Source organism: Thamnophis sirtalis, unplaced genomic scaffold (assembly GCF_051295495.1).
Source record: "Thamnophis sirtalis isolate CommonGarterSnake01/CBP01778 unplaced genomic scaffold, rThaSir2_p1.2 scaffold_7, whole genome shotgun sequence".
Classification (NCBI taxonomy): Eukaryota; Metazoa; Chordata; class Lepidosauria; order Squamata; family Natricidae; genus Thamnophis; species Thamnophis sirtalis.
In genome coordinates, this window is record NW_028261387.1 from 87952186 (window position 1) to 87971354 (window position 19169).

The following is a 19169-nucleotide window of genomic DNA, read 5'->3' on the forward strand; positions in this document are numbered from 1 at the left end:
TCCATCCATCCTGGATGTAAACACTGTCCAGTTGTTTAAATAGATCTTCGAAGGTCAGGATGTGCGTGCTATTTTCGTCTCATACATGGCTTGTCCTGAGGATGTGGACTTTTGGCCAGATTGCTGCCTCGGATATTTACAAGGCTGGGAATCTTAAACAGCACATTAGGTCCACCCCCAACTGCAGTAAAGGCTGATGCAAATTACAGATAGCCCTTGACTTACAGCAGTTCATTTAGTGACCACGCAAAGTTACAACGACGCTGAAAAAAACCTCTGGATTTCGATGCTTGTCTTGCCTCTTCTGGGCCTTGTGACTTATGAAAAAAGTGACTTATGAAAAAAGTGACTTATGACCGTTTTTCATATTTACGACCGTAGCAGCGTCCCCGTGGCCACATGGTTTACATTTGGGTGCTTGGCAACTGACTCATATTTATGACGGTTGGGGCTGTGACCTTCTGACCAGCAAAGGCAACAGGGAAGCCGGATTCACTTAACAATTGTGTTACTAATTTAAGAACTGCAGTGATTCACTTAACAAATGTGGCAAGAAAACTCATAAAATGGAGCAAAAGGCACTTAACAAATGTCTCACTTAGCAACATAAAATTCTGGGGTCAACTGTGGTCGTAAGTCAAGGACTACCTGTAGTCAATCTTCAAGGATTGGACTATTTGTAAAGTCATAAATGATTTCACCAAAAGGTGTCAGAAGTCAATGCTTTTCTTTTTCTTTCCCCCTTATGAGTAGTGGGTTCCGGATCCCGTTCCAACTGGTACCGTCGTACCTGCCTGCGACGCCTCCGCAAGCCTCCGCGACACTTCAGCTGCTCGGCGGAACGTCACGCAGGCGCCGTACATGCACATGCGCGGAAGCACCAAAGGCTTAAAAGACAGGTAAGGAGCTCAGGCGGGAGGGTGGGCCCTCCGGAGCATCGTATCAGAATGGTATCCAGTGCTCCAGGCAGGCTCCGGTACGCCCGTACCCGGGCGTACCGCCTGCAACTCACCACTGCCCCTTATCCTACACTCTCTCCTTTTCCCCTGCTATTTTTTCTTTGTTCTATATTTTACACAAGTAGTCCTCGATTTGTGACCACAATTGAGCCCAAAATTTATGTTGCTAAGTGAGACATTTATTACGTGAGTCTTGCCCCATTTTACAATATTTCTTGTTTACTGAGTTTTGTGCCATTTTGCAAACTGTCTTGCCACAGTTATTAAATGAATGACTGCAGTTGGTGAGTCAGTAACCCGGTTGTTAAGTGAATCTGGCTTCCCCATTGACTTTGCTGGTCAGAAGGTCGCCAAAGGTGATCACGTGACCTCAGGACACTGCAACCGTCATTAATATGAGTCAGTTGCTAAGCCTCTGAAATTTGATCACATGACCATAGGATTTTTTTTCCCCTAAAAAATTGTTGTAATTTGAGGGCTGCCTGTGTTATAATAAAACTAATACCGTATTTGAAACCAAAATACTATAAATGAGAATTCTGAAAATCCTACTAGAGTCCAGTTTGGAAAATCAAAACGGACAAAGTTTGAATGGTTAAAGGTAGTCCTCCATTTATGACCACAATGGAGCTCCATGGCTAAGCCTTTCTTGCCACAGATTAAATGAATCACTGCAACTGTTAAGTTAGTGACATGGTTGTTAAGTGAATCTGGCTTCCCCATTGACTTTGCTTGTCAGAAGGTCGCAAAAGGGGCTCACGCAACCCCCAGGGCCCATCAACCGTCATAAATATGAGCCAGTTGCCCAATGTCTGAATTTAACCACGTCACCATGGGGATGCTGCAATAGTCCCAAGAGTGGGGAAATGGGCATAAATCCCTTTTCTCAATGCCGTTGTAACTTCAAATAGTCACTAAACAAGTACCATATTTTTGGAGTATAAGACGCACCAAGATTTTGAAGAGGTAAACTTTTTAAAAAGGTTTTTTGAACTCTGCAGGCCTCCCAAACCCTCTGCATGCCTTATTTTTTGTGAAAAACGGGGCGTGCAGATTTTGGGAGGCCTACAAAGTGCTCCTGGGGGCTGAGGGACAAAAACAGGCAAGTTTCACAAAAACAGGCAAGTTTTTTGCAAAAAAAAAGGGCATGCATAGCCTTTAGGAGGCTTGTAGAGTGCTCATGGGGACTGTGGGGGGACAAAAATGAACAAGAAATGGCCTGTTTTTTGCTCGTTTTTGCCCTCCCTAGCACCCAGGAGCACTTTGTGGACCTCCCAAACCATCTGCACGTCTATTTTTGTGAAGGGGGCAGGATTTGGGTAGGCCAAAAATGCTGTATTCAGTGTATAAGACGCACCCAGATTTTCACCCTCTTTTGGGGTGGGGGGAGATGTGTCTTATACTCCGAAAAATACGGTAGTTGTAAGATGAGGACTATTCAAACAAATGGTTACAAGTTGACCTGCATTCTAAGTTTAAGAAGTTTGATTGAAAATCTGGAGTAACAGTAAAAGGAAAGGCAAGAAAAGATTATTAAGTCCACAACCTCCCCTCGTCTCCTTATTTGGGAACATACCTGTATTTGCAGGTGTATATCATAAGGGTGCCCAGCCGAGGAACCTTCTGTGGTGTGCTGACAGATACCTCAATGGTCTGTGGGGTGTCTTCATTGGCATACTCCATCAGAAGCACGTATCTCCCTGGTTGGGGTACAGGGATTACCAGTTGTACTTCCACCTGTTGAAAAGGAAAAAGCGGAAAGGTTGGGCGTGCCTTCAAACAGCTTCTTCATAAAACCTCATATGAGCCATTTCTTGGCATACGATTTTTCTTCAAGTGTCTATGGAGATTCTCAATCATCCAGGTCACAACTTAGTAATAACGGTTTTTTATTTTTATTTTGTTACAAATTTTAAATTCCTTTTACAAACAAAGTGTTGTCCAGGTTTTCCCCCTTTGTACATTCTCTCTTATACATAATTTTTTTTTGCATCACATTACCATTCCAATTTCAGCCCCATTATTTTCTTCCCATATTTCCATCTTAATTTAAATTTTTCTTAACATGTAGACTCTTATCAATTTTTTGCCCTTTCAGAAAAATATATCAAATTTACCATTTCATTTTCCATTTGTTATTCTAATTCCTATGTGTAGCATATATTATCAAATCAATTTTAATATAACAAGCATTTTACTTAATTGGTTATCCACAATTAACAACGTTATTTTATTTAACTATATATCATTAGCAATGTTAACATACTTCATTTTCTACTAATACATCTCTTCTTTCCCTTCCTCCTTTCCTAGTCATTTTCTCTTAACTCATCTCTTGCTCTCTCCTAAAGATGCTTTTTCAAGCTGGACTTTCTGGTTTTTCTTTGAAGATGTTTCACTTCTCATCCAAGAAGCTTCTTCAGCTCTGGCTGCATGGTGGGGAATGGAAGGATTTGTGTTTCTTGCAGACAGCTACACATTTGCATCCTTTTAGAGGGTCGTTGAGGCCACTTGGAGGCTTATCTGTATCATTAGGTTCATCTGAGTAGTGCAAATGGATGTGGAGCCTTCTTGGAACTGTTGAAAGGACTGATAGACACAATATTTTCAACAGTTCCATTCCATTCCTCCCATTCCCCACCATCCAGCCAGAGCTTGAAGAAGATTCTTGAATGAGAAGCAAAACTTCTTCAAAGAAAACCCAAAAAGTCAAGTTGCCTCTTGAAAAAGCATCTTTGGGAATTTTTTTCAAGACAACATTTTCAGGAAACTTCTTGTAGAAGACGTATGGGACAACCAAGACTGATATATGTTTGTCTTCTAGTAAAAACATAAGAAGCAGCATTCAAATGAAAGTTTTGAACCGTACTCAAAAATAAAAGTTCAACTCCAGCATTGATTTGAGACCCGTAGGCAGCCAATGGTGTAGCTTGACATGAGTCTATCAGAAGTAACAGACAAAGTATGGGCAAAAAACTTGGGCTATACGATAGAATTAGACAAATGGCAAAAAATTTGGAAGAGAATCTATAAATTGACAATGGCTACTGCATGTAAAAAAAATCTTTACAAAATGTTTTATAGGTGGCATTTGCCACCGGCTAAGTTAGCAAACATGTTTAACAACATGTCCACCAAATGTTGGAAATGTAATCAGACTCCAAGTAGTTATTATCATATGTGGTGGACAGGTGTGAAGGCAAGCAAATATTGGACAAAAATACATACATGTTTGGAGAAGATGATAAAAGCAACACATAGATCTTAAACCAGAAATATTTTTGTTAGGTATAATACCAGAAAACTATGACAAAAGAACTATATACTTAATGTTACATGTATTGACAGCAGTGAGAATTATATTTGCACAAAACTGGAAAAATGAGAACATCCCAACAGATGAAAATATAATCCAGAAAATATTGGACTGTGCGGAGATGGATAGATTGACATTGAAAATAAAAGATAAAGGAGACACAGAAATACTATTTAACCTGGAATACGTTTCATCAATGGTTAGAGATAAGAGGTAGAAATTAGATGAAGAAAGCGTATTGTTAGGCTTAAGTAAAATATGAATGTTGTTTATAATTATATGTAAGTTAATATATTTAATAAGAACAAAAGTAAGTGAATATTTTTATAAATATGATTAGAAACTATTTTGTTATATTATTATTACCGCTATCAGTATATGTGTTATCTTTTTTACTCTCTTTCTTTTTTGTAAGATGGTATGCCTGGACAATAAACTGCATTCAAAATACTTATAAATAAATAAAAACTTGACTTAAAAAAAATAACAGACACAGATAGACTTACAAAATTAAATAACTTTCCCCCAAAAAGGTATTGGTGTATCTAAGAAAATATTTGTAACTCAGGATTGAACTATGAGGTCCTTGGTGCTGTCTTGAGCTTGTTTGTTTCATTACCCAACTGGGTAACATCATCAATGCAAACCCCACTCGCATCAAACACTGATGATGGTACCTAGTATGGTAATGAAATGTCTGTCTTAAGATATATGTGCGCATATGAGAGATAGAGAGAGTGGGGGCAGAGAGAGAGAGAGAGAGAGAATGAAAATTCAAAGGATGGTTCTAATGGTGGCCCATCAGTGGCTGCCATCTTTTTTTCCCAATTAAAGTGTCCTTTTTATTACTTCATAATATAAAATTAAAAAAAATACAAAAACAAATAGTAGGAAAAATAGGTCTCAGAAATCATATTTCTTACACAGAAGCTTTAACTAAAGATTTTACATGATTATGGAATTACTTACATATCTGCCACTACACAGCACCAATTTGGGGACGGTAGGAATGATCTGCTCTACAGGGCAAGGTCTTGGTAAGTTGTTGTCCAACTTGCACAAAGCATCTTCGCCTGACACAAAGGAATACTGCTCCACAGGCAGGTACTTATATAGGAAGCAACTGGAAAAAAATAGAAAACAAAGTTTTAAGCCCTAAGGTTCAAATACCAGTCAAATGAGTACCAAAAATATCAATATTAACATTTTATTTAGTTTGCTAACACAAGTGCCACACTTGGAATACTGCATTCAGTTCTGGTCGCCACGATGTAGAAAAGATGTGGAGACTCTGGAAAGAGTGCAGAGAAGAGCAACACAGAGGATTAGGGGACTGGAGGCTAAAACATATGAAGAACGGTTGCAGGAACTGGGTATGTCTAGTTTAATGAAAAGAAGGACTAGGGGAGACATGATAGCAGTGTTCCAATTTCTCAGGGATTGCCACAAAGAAGAGGGAGTCAAACTATTCTCCAAGGCACCTGATGGTAGAACAAGAAGCAATGGGTGGAAACTAATCAAGGAGAGAAGCAACTTAGATCTGAGGAGAAATTTCCTGACAGTTGGAACAATTAATCAGTGGAACAGCTTGGCTCCAGAGGTTGTGAATGCCCCAACACTGGAAGTCTTTAAGAAGATGTTGGATAGCCATTTGTCTGAAATGGTATAGGATTTCCTGCCAAGGCAGGGGGTTGGACTAGAAGACCTCCAAGGTCCCTTCCAACTCTGCTATTGTATTGTAAGTGTGTGTGTGTCTGTGTGTGTAAGTATATGAATATGTATATGTGTGTACATGCGCAAACAACACATCTGGATATATACATACCAACGTACAGATAAAATGGAACTAGAACTCACTGTCTCCTGATTTTTATCCTGGTGTCTTAACTACTAGATCAAACTGGCCAGTTTGATCTAGTAGTTAAGACACCAGTATTGAAACTAGGAGACTGTGAGTTCTAGTCCCACTTTAGGCATGTAAGGTGGCTGGGTGGCTTTGAACTAACCATCAAGGGACTGTGAGTTCTAGTCCCCTCTTAGGCAGTCACCCTCTCTCAGCCCAACCCAGTTCACAAGGTTGTCGTTGAGGGGAAAATAGCAGGAGGAAGTTGTATCGGATATGTTTGCTGCCTTGAGTTGTTTGTGAAAATAATAAAGGCGGGATACAAATAATCGTAATTTTCCCCCCCAGCAAGTCTTTTTTTAAACACTGAGAAGAAAGTTGCGCAGGAGGGGAAATCAACCGATGGAGAATGCTTGTCAGGTGTAGGCAGGCCAAAATCAACAGTGGATGTGGCCAGAGCATTATGCGGCCAAAACTCTGTCTTTGTTTCTCATTTTTCCCCCTCCATTCCCTTTTCTGTCTTCTCTCTCTGACACCGCTGTTATCTCTCTAGCTCTTCCTAACGCCATTTCTCTGTCTCCCTCTCCCCCGATATGGCAATCCCTCACTGCATTTAGAAAAGAAGAAGCAATCAGACAGGCCTTACAAAAAAATGGTGTTGAGAGACTGACATTTCCCATCACTGATCAAGGAGAAACATTTCACATATTCTTTCAAGTTTGCCTTTAAAATGCCAGAAGCAAAAAATAAAGGAAGGGACAGATACAGTAGAATTTGCGCTAGTTCTTCCTTCTACCTAAACTTAAGAGGGCTACTTGGAAAAAAAATAAGTCTTTTATAGGCCTAAAATAAAACCCAGAATTCATTCAATATTCCCTTTGTACTTCCAAACATAGTTAACCCATCAGCTCACAGGATTTAAAAAGTATATGTTATGAATATTACCATATTTTTCGGAGTATAAGACACACTACACCCCCTCCCAAAAGAGGGTGAAAATATGGGTGCATCTTGTGCACCAAATATAGCCCTGCACACCCGCCGGCCCTCATTCTTTGGCCTCCGTGCATCGTGTTTTAGACTTCTTCCAGGCTGCAGAGATTGCCACAGACTATCGCCCTCCATTGCTTGTGTTTTTGGTCTCTGCACCTTGCGTTTTCAGCCTCTGAATGCTCCGTTTGAGATCCGTTGAAGGCTGCAAGGCTGCCGATTACCACCTCTGCGCATCGTGTTTTCTGCCTGTGCGCGTCGTGTTTTACGCCTCCACACGCCCTTTTTTTGGCCTCTGCACATCACGTTTTTGGGCGGCAATTGGCAGCAATGTGCTTTGCTGATCCCGGCAGCCTTGAATGGGTCTCAAACGGAGTGTTTCGAGGCAGAAAACACAAGTCACAGAAGCCAAAATGGCAGCCGGGAACAGCCACTGCCTTGTCTGACCACTTCTGCGCTTCGCCTGCTTTACTCACTGGAATTCCCTGCAACGATCAGCTGTGTATTTGAAGCTGCGTATCAGCCCCAACGAGGCCCGACAGCACGGACTCACAACCAGCGAACTAATGCGCTGAAGCTGACCAGCCTGTTTGCTAAGCACGCTAGCCAGATGAATACCGATGGATGCTGGTAGGCAGAGGCAGAGTTTTCTTTTCTTATTGTTCTCCCCCAAAACTAAGGTGCATCTTATACTCCGGAGCGTCTTATACTCTGAAAAATACAGTATTTCAATCCTGGCCAAATTTCTAGTCAAGTAAAATCTGTAGAAATATTTTGAAGAGAAAAATTGCCCAAAACAGACAGCAGTACTTAGCTGAACTTGGCTATGTTCATCCGCCAAGACCTGATTTTACTTCAATATTTCACTTTTTCAATTGTTATTTTACTCTCTGGGGAATCCCGCGGCTTCAGCCCCGACTGAGAAATTGAAAAAACACCAGAAGAAGACAAGGCAAACCAGTTCCACAGGGTTGCCAAGAAAACTACAACGGAGCATCCGTGAAAATCCTAGCCAGTGAATCTGGCTTGAAAGGGGTTTGCCCTTTCATTTAATCTTAGGTGTCTACTTGCCAATAATACACCTGAGCTTCTGTACTAAGATGGCTGACTTGATTTATTTATTTTGAATATGTTTTAGAGACTGCTCTTTGACTTTTGCAAAGAAAAGATAAAATTAATAGAGACCGGTCAGCTTTCACTACCTGTAGCCGTCGACTTGCAACCACAATTGGCGCCGGAATTTCTGTTGTTAAGCGAGGTGATTGTGATCTACCCCATTGTACAACCCTTGTTAAGGGAATCGTGAGGTAATTAAGCAATCCAGCTCCCCCCACATTCAGAAGCCAGTTGGGAAAATCACAGATGGGGATCACAGGATTCCAAGATGCTGCAACTATTATAAATCCACGCCAGTTATCAAATGCCTGAATTTTAATCATGGTGTAGAATTGATGGTGCAAAATTGCGGATGCTGAGACAGTTATAAGGGCAAGTACCAGTTTCCCACGGCTGTTGCGATTTCCACCAATATGTAAACAAATGGCTGTAAATTGAGGACTATGTGTTATTTTCTCGCATTCCTATCTACTATGCCGTTTCTATAGCGGGGAAATGGGAAGGGGGGATAGTAAGGAGTAGAATGTGATGTAACCAAAATAAAATTCCTTTTAGATTGCCAAGGTCATCCTTTGTCTTGGTACCTCTGCACCTGACCGGAACTGGATTGGTGGATCTGCCAGTGTGGCAGTGGAAGATTGGACCATGTCATGGACTTGTGGGTGTGGGGGCAAGATCTTGAATTTTCAACTGGGTGGGAAAACCAAGAAACTTTCAGATTCAGGTTTTCCCAGATGTGCCAACATGGCTCTCTTAATAAATTGGAACTTTGAGCAATACTTTGCCTTGGACTCTGATTTAATTTTGGATGCTATTTGGAACCTTAACATTAACCGAATCATGACACACATATGCATTACTTTCCAGTTGCATAAGTTGTTTGGGTGCGGCAACTAAAGACACTACTATGATATTATGTCTATGGAGACCCAGGAGAACAAACCCATAAGGATTAGATTCAGCAGTCCACCTGCATTTGAAAGACACTCTTTTGAAGATGAGCAAAGTCCACATTTTGGACAGAGAGGACTGCTAGTTTGAAAGAGGGGTCGAAGAAGCCATCTATGTCAAAACTGAACAGCCTCTCTCAAAAGAGGGGGAGGGATACAACATCATCTGTCTCCAGTCTACAACACAGTCCTTTCAGCAGTTCCAAGAAAGCTCCACACCCATTTGCACCACTCAGATGACCCTGAGGACACAGATAAACCTCCAGATGGCCTCAATGACGCACTAAAAGAATGCAAATGAGCAGCTGTCTGCAAGGAGTATAAATCCTTCCATCCTCCACCAGAACTGAAGAAGCTTCTTGGATGAGAAGTGAAATCTCTTCAAGGAAAAAACAAAGTCCAATTGCCTTTCGAAAAAGCACCTTTGAGACTGCTATGATATTAAAAAAAATGTAAAGGTTCCCCTTGCACATATGTGCTAGTCATTCCTGACTCTAGGGGGGGGTGCTCATCTCCGTTTCAAAGCCGAAGAGCCAGCGCTGTCCGAAGACGTCTCCGTGGTCATGTGGTGGGCATGACTAAACACCGAAGGAGCACGGAATGCGGTTACCTTCCCTCCTAAGGCGGTTCCTATTTTTCTACTTGCATTTTTACATGCTTTCAAACTGCTAGGTTGGCAGAAGCTGGGACAAGTACCAGGAGATCACTGTTACACGAACTGTCAACCTTTCTGATCGACAAGCTCATCTTAGCCTCTGAGCCACCGCGTCCCTCTATCATAACCCGCTATGATATTACTTTTTTCAGTTAAAGCAAGCAACAGATGGCTCAACTAACCCAATAAAAGATCGCTTGCATCCCAATTGCGCTGTAGGTCAAAATGCAACAAAAAGTCAGGACTTACTTTTGACCCACTTGTTCAGGAGCTGGGCTATAGGTACAAGGATCCGAGACTGTATATTGCAGTATAGGAGCTTCATAATAAGAGCTGGGAAGCAGAACCAGATAATCCTAGAAGGAAGAATGGAAATATGAGGCTCAAGAATCCTTTGGCCGCCATCCTACCTGTAGGGAGAAAAGGAAGACCAGACTTACAAGAAGGACATCTTCAGCTTCAATGATGAGAGACCAAACATGAGGACTCAACACAAATGGTTCTCCAAAGCTGTGGTGAGGAACAGTGACAAATGTCGGCTCTTGGGCTGGCCCAAATATGATCTGCTTAGTCTGTTCGGTACCTGCAATTAGGAGAAGATACACATTTGACTTTCCGTTGGATTAGAAAGCATGTAAATTATTTGCCTTGGGCTGGAAAATGGAGAACCAGCTCTAATGCTACTGTTCTCACCAAGGCTTCCCAAGAGCATGAAGCAAACTCCTTGTCCCCACAAAAAAACTTTTTTATTAAGTTACTGTGACTTCTGCTGATTCACATCCAACAAAGTCTTTCAAGGGAGGATTTACAGTCACAGACCTTATCTGGCTTGGAGAGCTGACATATCTGCAAAACTTTGCAAGGAGTCTCAGAGAGTCAATGAACCAATTAAGCAAACTAATTGTCTCCTGCAAACTCCACTTCCCTTTTGCTCTTCTTTTATTTCCTCTGGGAGGGTCCATTCATCATCCACCTGTGTCCTTATTCCCAAGTCGACCCCTGTTCTTTAGCTGTTCCCTTCATCTGGCAACTCTACGCATGCGCACACTGGGAACAGGCTCCAGCTGTTCGTCTGCCTCACTGATGTCTGACTCTGAAGGCAGCTGATAACTAGCATTAGACTCTGCCCCCCTCTCTGCCTCCGACACAGAGCCCTCATCAGAGTCTTCCCCAGACTCCAGGACTGGCCATTGTTCCTCCCCAATCTCCTCCCTATCCGAATCTGCTGCCAGCTCTGCTGGCCGCTGGCAGACCACACAGCTACTCTATGAACGGGTTAACAGCTGTGTCAGGGTTTCTCAACCTGGGCCATTTTAAAATGGGTGGACTTCAACTCCCAGAATTCCACAGCCAGCAAGTCAACCCATCCTAAAATGGTCCAGGCTGAGAAACACTTAGCTATGCCATATTCCATAGGCATGCTGGTCTTGAGGCATTAATCTCACAGGATTCCATCACGCGATCATAGTGCCAACCTGACTGGTAGATCATCTAGTTCAGGGATGTCAAACCCAAGGCCCACTTAACAACAGCAATCCCAACCATCTCCATTGTCATTGTTAACCAAATCCCACAAATTGTTAGGCAAGGACTAACTCAATCCAAGCCATTCCCAGCTCGGTCTGTTGCAGCCCTGAACATTGGTAAGGTTAAGTGACTGTATTGTTAGGAATACAGTATATTCTAACGGTTGGGTTGGCAATATATAAATCATGTAACAATGTTGTATCTGTTTCTTTAAATCATACTGTAAAATGTGATTGGTTGCTGTTTTCCTCAATTGGCCATAAGAGGGAGCCAGAATGACTGTTACCTCTCTGTTTGTTAGATGCTGGGCTGATCTGATCTGAGTGTTTTTGGAAGCTGGCTGTTAGAAAGTGCCGTGAGCTATTGTAAGTTTTGCAACTGTTAGCAAACTTTGAGTTCTGAACTGATTATATGATACTGGACTATGTTATTTGGATTATCCCTTAACTGAAAGACATTGATGACTGACTGTCTTAACTGTATATGACTTGAACTGTTTGATGGACTCTGATACCTCTATTTCCACGAAAATAAAAGCCATTTAAACTGCATTGTCTCTGTATGCTGGTTTGTGTGCTCTCCAACACAACTCTCACAACACTTCTCTGAATGTACTCGCTCTCCCAACGGGGAGCTTACCTAACATGTATCCTCTTCAATCTCCCATCTACCTGTCTACTCATCTCTGTCCTTTTGGCCATACCATCTTGACCCTTACCTCGTTTTCGTGGCTGAAAAGCAGTGATCTTGCCCAGTACCGTGGTGCTCCCTGAATTGATGTATCTCAAGATGACATGAAAGAGGTAGAGCTTTCCTTCTCGTACGTGGATTGTAACTTTCACTTTGTTCTGCAAAGGTAAGAAACAGTCACGCACATCATCACTGCAAGTCCGTCCTGAGTCTGCTTCCTGCTCTGCCTCTCTATCTCTCGGGCTTTTCTAGTCTCCCTCCCCTTCTCAATTCTCTAGAAGGAGGGATCAAAAGGCCTGGTTTGGAAGGGAAGGGAGACGGACAGAAATGATGTTTTACAGGAGCACAACATCTGGCTTGGTGGAGATGGGAAGACATTAGTCTAGAAGTGAAAAACAGCACTTACAGTTGCCATACATATTAAACTTTCTTTCCTGAAGGACTGAGACCCTCCCTTTGGCAGGCCCCTGGTTGGTGGTGAAGAAGACGAGGCAGAAGAGATCAGGGGACTTCACACTACCTTGGGCTGGTGGGAGAGAAAGGGGAGAGAAGCAGAGCACACCTTAAGTCACCTCCACCGTCACCTGCCACCAGCCAACCAGATGAAGCAAAGCGCTCCCAGTATCCTATGCCCCAAGGCAGCATGCCAAAGCAGTGAGACAGAATTAAGGCAGCCTCGTTCAGCTCTTAAGATAAATACTGCATCCAGTTTTGGTGGCCACAATGTAAAAAAGATTCTAGAAAGACTGCAGAGAAGAATGACAAAGCTGATTAGGGGATCGGAGGCTAAAACTTATAAAGAACGGTTGCTGGAATTGGGTATGTCTAGTTTGAGGAAAAGAAGGACTAGGGGAGACATGATAGCAGTCTTCCAATATCTCAGGGGCTGCCACAAAGAAGAGGAAGTCAAGCTATTCTCCAAAGCACCTGAAGGCAGAAGAAGAAGCAATGGGTGGAAACTAATGAAGGAAAGACGCAACCTAGAACTAGGGAGAAATTTCTTGGCAGTGAGAATAATTAACCAGTAGAACAGCTTGCCTCCAGAAGTTGTGGGTGCTCCAGCACCGAGAGTTTTTAATAAAAAGACTGGACAAGCCATTTGTCTGAGCAGGGGGTTTGCAAAAGAAATAAAGAATTCAAGGATGCAAGCAATCTTCCAGCAGATGAAAAGCAACCAAAGCTGCAATGGAAAGTGAAGGATTTCCTTTGCTTTGAGGAACAGGGAGATGTTATAAACAAAGTGCAGGGAAAGAGGATGTAGGGGTGAACAGACCCTTAGGAGATCTGTTTGGGTTCTCTTTCTAAAATAAACCCTGTTGATTCCTGGCACACTTCCTTCCTAGGCATGGTCTCCTAAGGGGATTTATCCTCCTGTCCTTGTCCTAACTCTAAGAGATTATTTTGAAATGGGATAACTTAGTGCAGCCAACTTCTCTCCATGGGACAACTCGCTGCAGCACAATTCAACAATTCAGTTTAAAGTATTTAAAGTAATTAAAATCCCGCCATTTCTTTGATATAGGTACTTGCCACCATTATGGTGGTAATTACTTTAAAGGAATTTATTTAAATTTAAATAAATTGAATTTCTCTAAATAAATCTAAATGGTTTAAATTGAATTTAAATAATTGATAAAGTTAATTACCAAGTTAAAGTAATTAAAACCCCTATTAGTGTAACTCTTGTCCTGCAGTGAGTTGTGGCTGCGGCAAGTTCAAAGAAAGATAATTTAAGGTAAATTACTTTAACTTGGTGTGGCCAATTCGCCACGGCCAACTTGCAGTGGGAGAATTCTCCATGGCCAATTCGCTGGGGGCCAATTTAGCAATTCAATGTAATTATTTAAAGTAATTTTAAAAATATTTTAATTTTTGCAATTCACATTCCATTTTGTCCCTCCTCTTGCATCCTTTCTTCAATGAGTCTATGTTGTGGGCCGCCAGCAGAACTGGCAGCAGAGTCGGACAGCGAGGAGGTCGGGGAGGAACATGGGCCAGTCCTGGAGGCTGGGGAAGGCTCGGATGAGGGCTCTGCGTTGGAGGCAGAGATGGGGCCAAGGCCAGCTGGCAGTTCTCAGCTGCCTTCAGAACTAGACAGCAGTGAGGCAAAGGAACAGCTTTCCAGGGTGCGTATGCGCAGAGCTACCAGAAGAAAAGAGCAGCTAAGAAATCAGGGTCAACTTGGGAGTAAGGCCACAGCTGGACGGTGAATGGCCCCTCCCATAAGAAATAAAAGAGGAGCAAAAGGGGAGTGGACTTTTGCAGGAAATAATTTGTTCGTTCATTCATTCGTTTCAGGAGTGTGAAGATCTGTCCGTGAATCTCAGAGACTCTGTGCCAAGTCTTTTCTTGCACAGCACTGCGTTTGGAAAATATTTACATGGCAGCTTTCCAAGCTAGATAAGGTCTGTGGTCATAAATTCACCTTTGAAAGACTGTTTGCCAGGCCTTTGCTGAATGTGAATGAAAGGAATTCATTTAATTAAAGGGGTTTTGTCGGGACCAGGAATTTCATGCTTTTTGGGGAAGCCTAGATCAGAACAGTCTATTCCACCATTTTTTTCCATATTAGTGTAACTCTTGTCTTGTCCTGAAGTGTTGGCTATGGTGAGTGGTTCCACAGAGAATTGGTCACTCCGAGTTGGCCGTACTGAGTTGGTCAAATTCTCCCCAGAAAGCAACAATAAGAATCAACTATTTACTTTGGGCTCAGTTTGCCTTGAGGTTTTGGAGAGATTTTGAAAGTCACATCAAATACAGGCAGTGCTCAGCTTGAGACCACAGCTGAATCCAACATTTCTGCTGTTAAGCGAGACAGTTGAATCTTGCTCCATTTTATGAGCTTTCTTGACATGGTGTTTAAGCAAATCACCGCAGTTGTTAAGTGAGTAAGATGGTTGCTAAGTGAATCTTGCCTTCCCCATTGACTTCGCTTATCAGAAATTTGCAATAGGGGACCACATGACCCTGGGACATTGCAACCGTCATAAATTTGAGTCCGTTGCCAAGCGACTGAATTTTAATTGCAGGACCATGGGGTTGCTGCAAGGGTCACAAGTGTGAAAAACGATCATCAGTCACTTTTTTCACCGACGCTGTAACTTCAAAAAGTCACTAAGTGAACCGTTGTAAGTCGAGGACTACTTGTGTTTTAAGTGTTCAGCAAATAAAGCACTTCTGTAGGAGAGCCATGAAAATCCGACATATATTACTTTAAATTATTTTCTTTCATTGACAGCACATGTGGTATTAGAGATGTTGACTTTTACCCTTTGGGTTATACATACAGGTAGCCCTCGACTTACAACAGTTCATTTAGTGACCGTTCAAACTTACAACGGCACTGAAAAATGGGACTGAGGACCATTTGTCACAGCTACGAGTGTTGCCGCCTCCCCGTAATCACCTGATCAAAATTCAGCCTCTTGGCAACAGGTTCATAGTTATGACCGTTGCTGTGTCCCGCGGGTCATGTGATCCCATTTTGCGACTTTCTCACAAGTAATGTCAGTGGAGGAAGCCAGGTTCAGTCTAACAACTGACTGGGTTACTAACTTATCAACTGCGGTGATTTGCTTAACAACCGTGGCAAAGAGAGGTGGTATTCTACCGTTTAAACCAGTTCGCCCGAACCGGTAGCGGAAATTGTGGGTGGCCCCTCCCACTCGCCCCGGCTCTATGGCATCCCATTTAGGCCCCTTTTGCACCAAAAGCACATGCGTGGAAGGCTGGGCCTGTGCTCACATTTGCGAACCGGTAGGGAAGATAAATCAATAGCACCCCTGGTGGCAAAGGAAAGTCATAAAATGGAGCCAAACTCCCTTAACAAATGTTTCACTTAACCACAGAAATGTTGGGGCTCAATTGTGGTCGTAAGTCGAGGAATACCTGTAGGGAAGGGCTTTGCATATCTCAAATCTTAATGGTTGGAAACTGTCCTTCATGTCCACCTGAGTACCTGGATGGGAGACATTTGCGCATATCCTCGCCAGCTGAAATTCTCAAATTCCAGAGGACTGTAGCCAAAGCGAACCGGCCTTCCATTCAAGGTGGTTCCCTCTTCCAGCTCGTATTTCAGGTGGTGAAGGTCGGGGATATAATAGCCTTGGGCAGGACTGCAGATAAAAATAAAGGAATATATTAAACAACACACTTCCTTTCTGTATTACAAAGCAGACAAATGCCATATGCTTAAAAACAGTTCAATCATTGCCATTCCCCCCCCTCAGAATACCCCCAAATCAGGGGTGGGCTTCAAAAATTTCAGCAACGGGTTCTCTGCCCGGTTGCTGGGTGGGTGTGGCCATGGTGGGTGTGGCCTAGTCGGCCTCCTGTACCAGACTGGGGGTGGCGGCCGTTTTCGCATTCCCGTGCTCCGGAGGCTTTCCTAAAGCCTCTGGGAGGGGGAAAACTGCTTCCCCTGGGCTCCGGAGGCCGGAAACAGGCCCGCTTCGGGAGGTTCGTTTCCCCCCTCCCCGAGCCTCCATGAGGACCTTGCACTTTTCTCGCATCAAAACAGGCTGAGTGGAGATTCCTGGGAGGCGCAGGGAGGGGTGGAGCGCGGTGGGCGGGGCCAACCAGGGGTTTTGGGAGGTTTTACGAACCGGCCATAACGTTAGCTATGGGCTCTCCCGAACCCAGGAAAACCCATAGGAGCTCACCCTGCCCCAAATCTACATTTAGTCTTTCAAATTCAACCATTTAGTGACCGTTCAAAGTTACAACGGCACTGAAATAAATGTGATTTAGGACCATTTTTCACAATTACGATCTTTCCAGTATCCCCATGGTCACATAATCAGAATTCAGATGCTTGGCAACTGACTCATATTTATGACAGTTACAGTAACCCAGAGCCATGCGATCCCCTTTTGCGACCTTCTGACCAGCAAAGTCAATGGGGAAGCCAGATTCACTTAACAACGCTGTTACTAACTTAACAACTGCAGGGATTCACTTAACAACGGTGGCAAGAAAGGTTGTAAAATGGAGCAAAACTCATTTAGCAGATGACTCGCTTAGCAACATAAATCTGGGGGGGTCAATTGTGGTCATAAATCGAGGACTATCTATATTTGCATTCTTATCAAGAAAATATTAAAATGAAAACAGTAACAAAAATGCAGTACCGGTAGTCCTTGACTTACAACAGTTCATTTAGGGACTCGTCGAAGTTATAATGGCATGGAAAAAAATGTCATGTCCCTTTTTCACACTTTACGACCACTACAATAGTCCTGTGCTCATGTGAACCGACTCATATTTACGACGGTTGCCATGTCCCAGGGTCACGAGATCATCAATCTTCTGACAAGCAACGTCAATGGGGAAACCAGATTTATTTAACAACCATGTGACTGACTCAACAACTGCAGTAATTCACTGTGGCAAGCAAGGTTGTAAAATGGGGCATAACTCACTTAACAAATGTCTCAGCTACAGAAATTTTGGGCTCAATTGCGGTCGTAAGTCGAGGACTACCAGTACTTAAGAACTTTTCATTCTCCTCCTTGTCTTTAGGACTGTGTTCCCAGTGGCTCATTCACGCTATCACACATATATAAAATAGTAAAATAAAAATAAAATAATAATGGAACTCGATACTCAAAAGAGTATCTATCAGCCCGGTATGCCCTACAATAGATCCATTGGAACGTCTTCTTACTCAGAACACGCAGGTCCCCCGATATTGCGTCTGCACTGACAAGATCCCGTCGTCTCCTCGCACAAAGGACCAACTGATCCCCCAATGTCACAATGGCATCCTGCAAGAAGACATACACAATTACCTTCCACTGTTGACAGTTGGTCCCAAGTAGCAAACCACAACATGTGGCTCGAAAAGGAATGGAAGCAGTTTGGACATCTATTTTTATTCCGTTACTAGCCGATAATCCAGCATTACCTGGGTATTTATTTATAGGGGGAAAATGTCCGGACCAAACATAATTTCTAATGCTGGATTTTCCCCCTTCCTAGAGGGAGACCTCCTATGGAGTATTGTGAAGCCATTACCATGGCAACTCCACTGCGCTACACAGTAGAAGCCATTTTACAGCAGTACAGTAGAAGCCATTTTAAGGCACAACAGGCTGTATCTTAACAGAATACTCCCCCCCCCCGAGGGGTTTTAGGGGTGTCTTACCCCCCCACAGTATTTGTTTTCAGACAGTAAGTCATCTGTGTACAAATTTTGGATGAAATCGAAATGAAATTTCCAGAGTTATGCTATAACATACATATACACAGCTGTTTTTATATCTATAGATATCAACGTTCACGTTGACTTCCAGCCGGGTTGGGAATTGTTTCTATTACTGTCCAGTTTTAAACTACACCGGATACTCTGTTTGTTATCCCTTGCTGACTTATAAAGTTTTCCAGCTGTCCTTGTAGATTAGCCATTTCACACCATCCAAGGACACAACCTAGATATCTAATCAGAAGAAACAGGAAGGAAAATTTTCCTCTTACAGTACTTGGGAGGTTTTTATGCCAGTTTGGTCTGTTGCTTAAGGCACCAGGCTAGAAACTGGGAGACCATGAGTTCTAGTCCTGCTTTAGGCATGAAAGCCATCTGGTGACTTTGGGCTAATCACTAAGAGTCTGGGAGTTCTAGTCCTACTTAGGCATGAAAGCTGGCTGGGTGACTTTGGGCCAATCACTAGGAGACTGGGAGTTCTAGTCCTGCTTTAGGCATGAAAGTGATCTGGTGACTTTGGGCCAATCACTAAGAGGCTGGGAGTTCTAGTCCTATTATAGGCATGAAAGCTGGCCGGGTGACTTTGGGCCAATCACTAAGAGACTGGGAGTTCTAGTCCTGCTTTAGGCATGGAAGCCAGCCGGGTGTCCTTGGGCCACTACCTCTCTCACAGCATTGTTGCTAGGGAGAAAAAAGGAGGAGGAAGGTGTGCTCACCACCTTCAGTTACTTATAAAAATAATAAAGGTGGGATATAAATTGAATGGACGAATGAATGAATAAATGAACGAACAATAAGTCACCCTGGGACTCTGCACAGCCGTCGTCCGTAATAAGTTCTTCTGCGATGTATGGATCATGGGTTCTACACATCAATTTCAAACCAATTTCATTGTATTTATTTTGTACAATGACAATAAAG

At 42.9% G+C, this 19169-nt stretch overlaps 1 protein-coding gene across 1 annotated transcript in view; it reads right to left on the bottom strand.

Annotated features, from left to right (window-relative positions):
* LAMA5 (laminin subunit alpha 5) overlaps positions 1-19169 on the bottom strand; it is a 226944-nt gene that overhangs the window by 88739 nt on the left and 119036 nt on the right. The window contains exons 21-27 of the mRNA XM_087720561.1: positions 17712-17811; positions 16005-16161; positions 12075-12204; positions 10270-10412; positions 10079-10185; positions 5245-5398; positions 2536-2696 (exon numbers count right to left, since the gene is read on the bottom strand). Of these exons, the coding sequence (XP_087576687.1) occupies positions 2536-2696; positions 5245-5398; positions 10079-10185; positions 10270-10412; positions 12075-12204; positions 16005-16161; positions 17712-17811 (952 nt within the window). The remainder of the gene's footprint in view (positions 1-2535; positions 2697-5244; positions 5399-10078; positions 10186-10269; positions 10413-12074; positions 12205-16004; positions 16162-17711; positions 17812-19169) is intronic.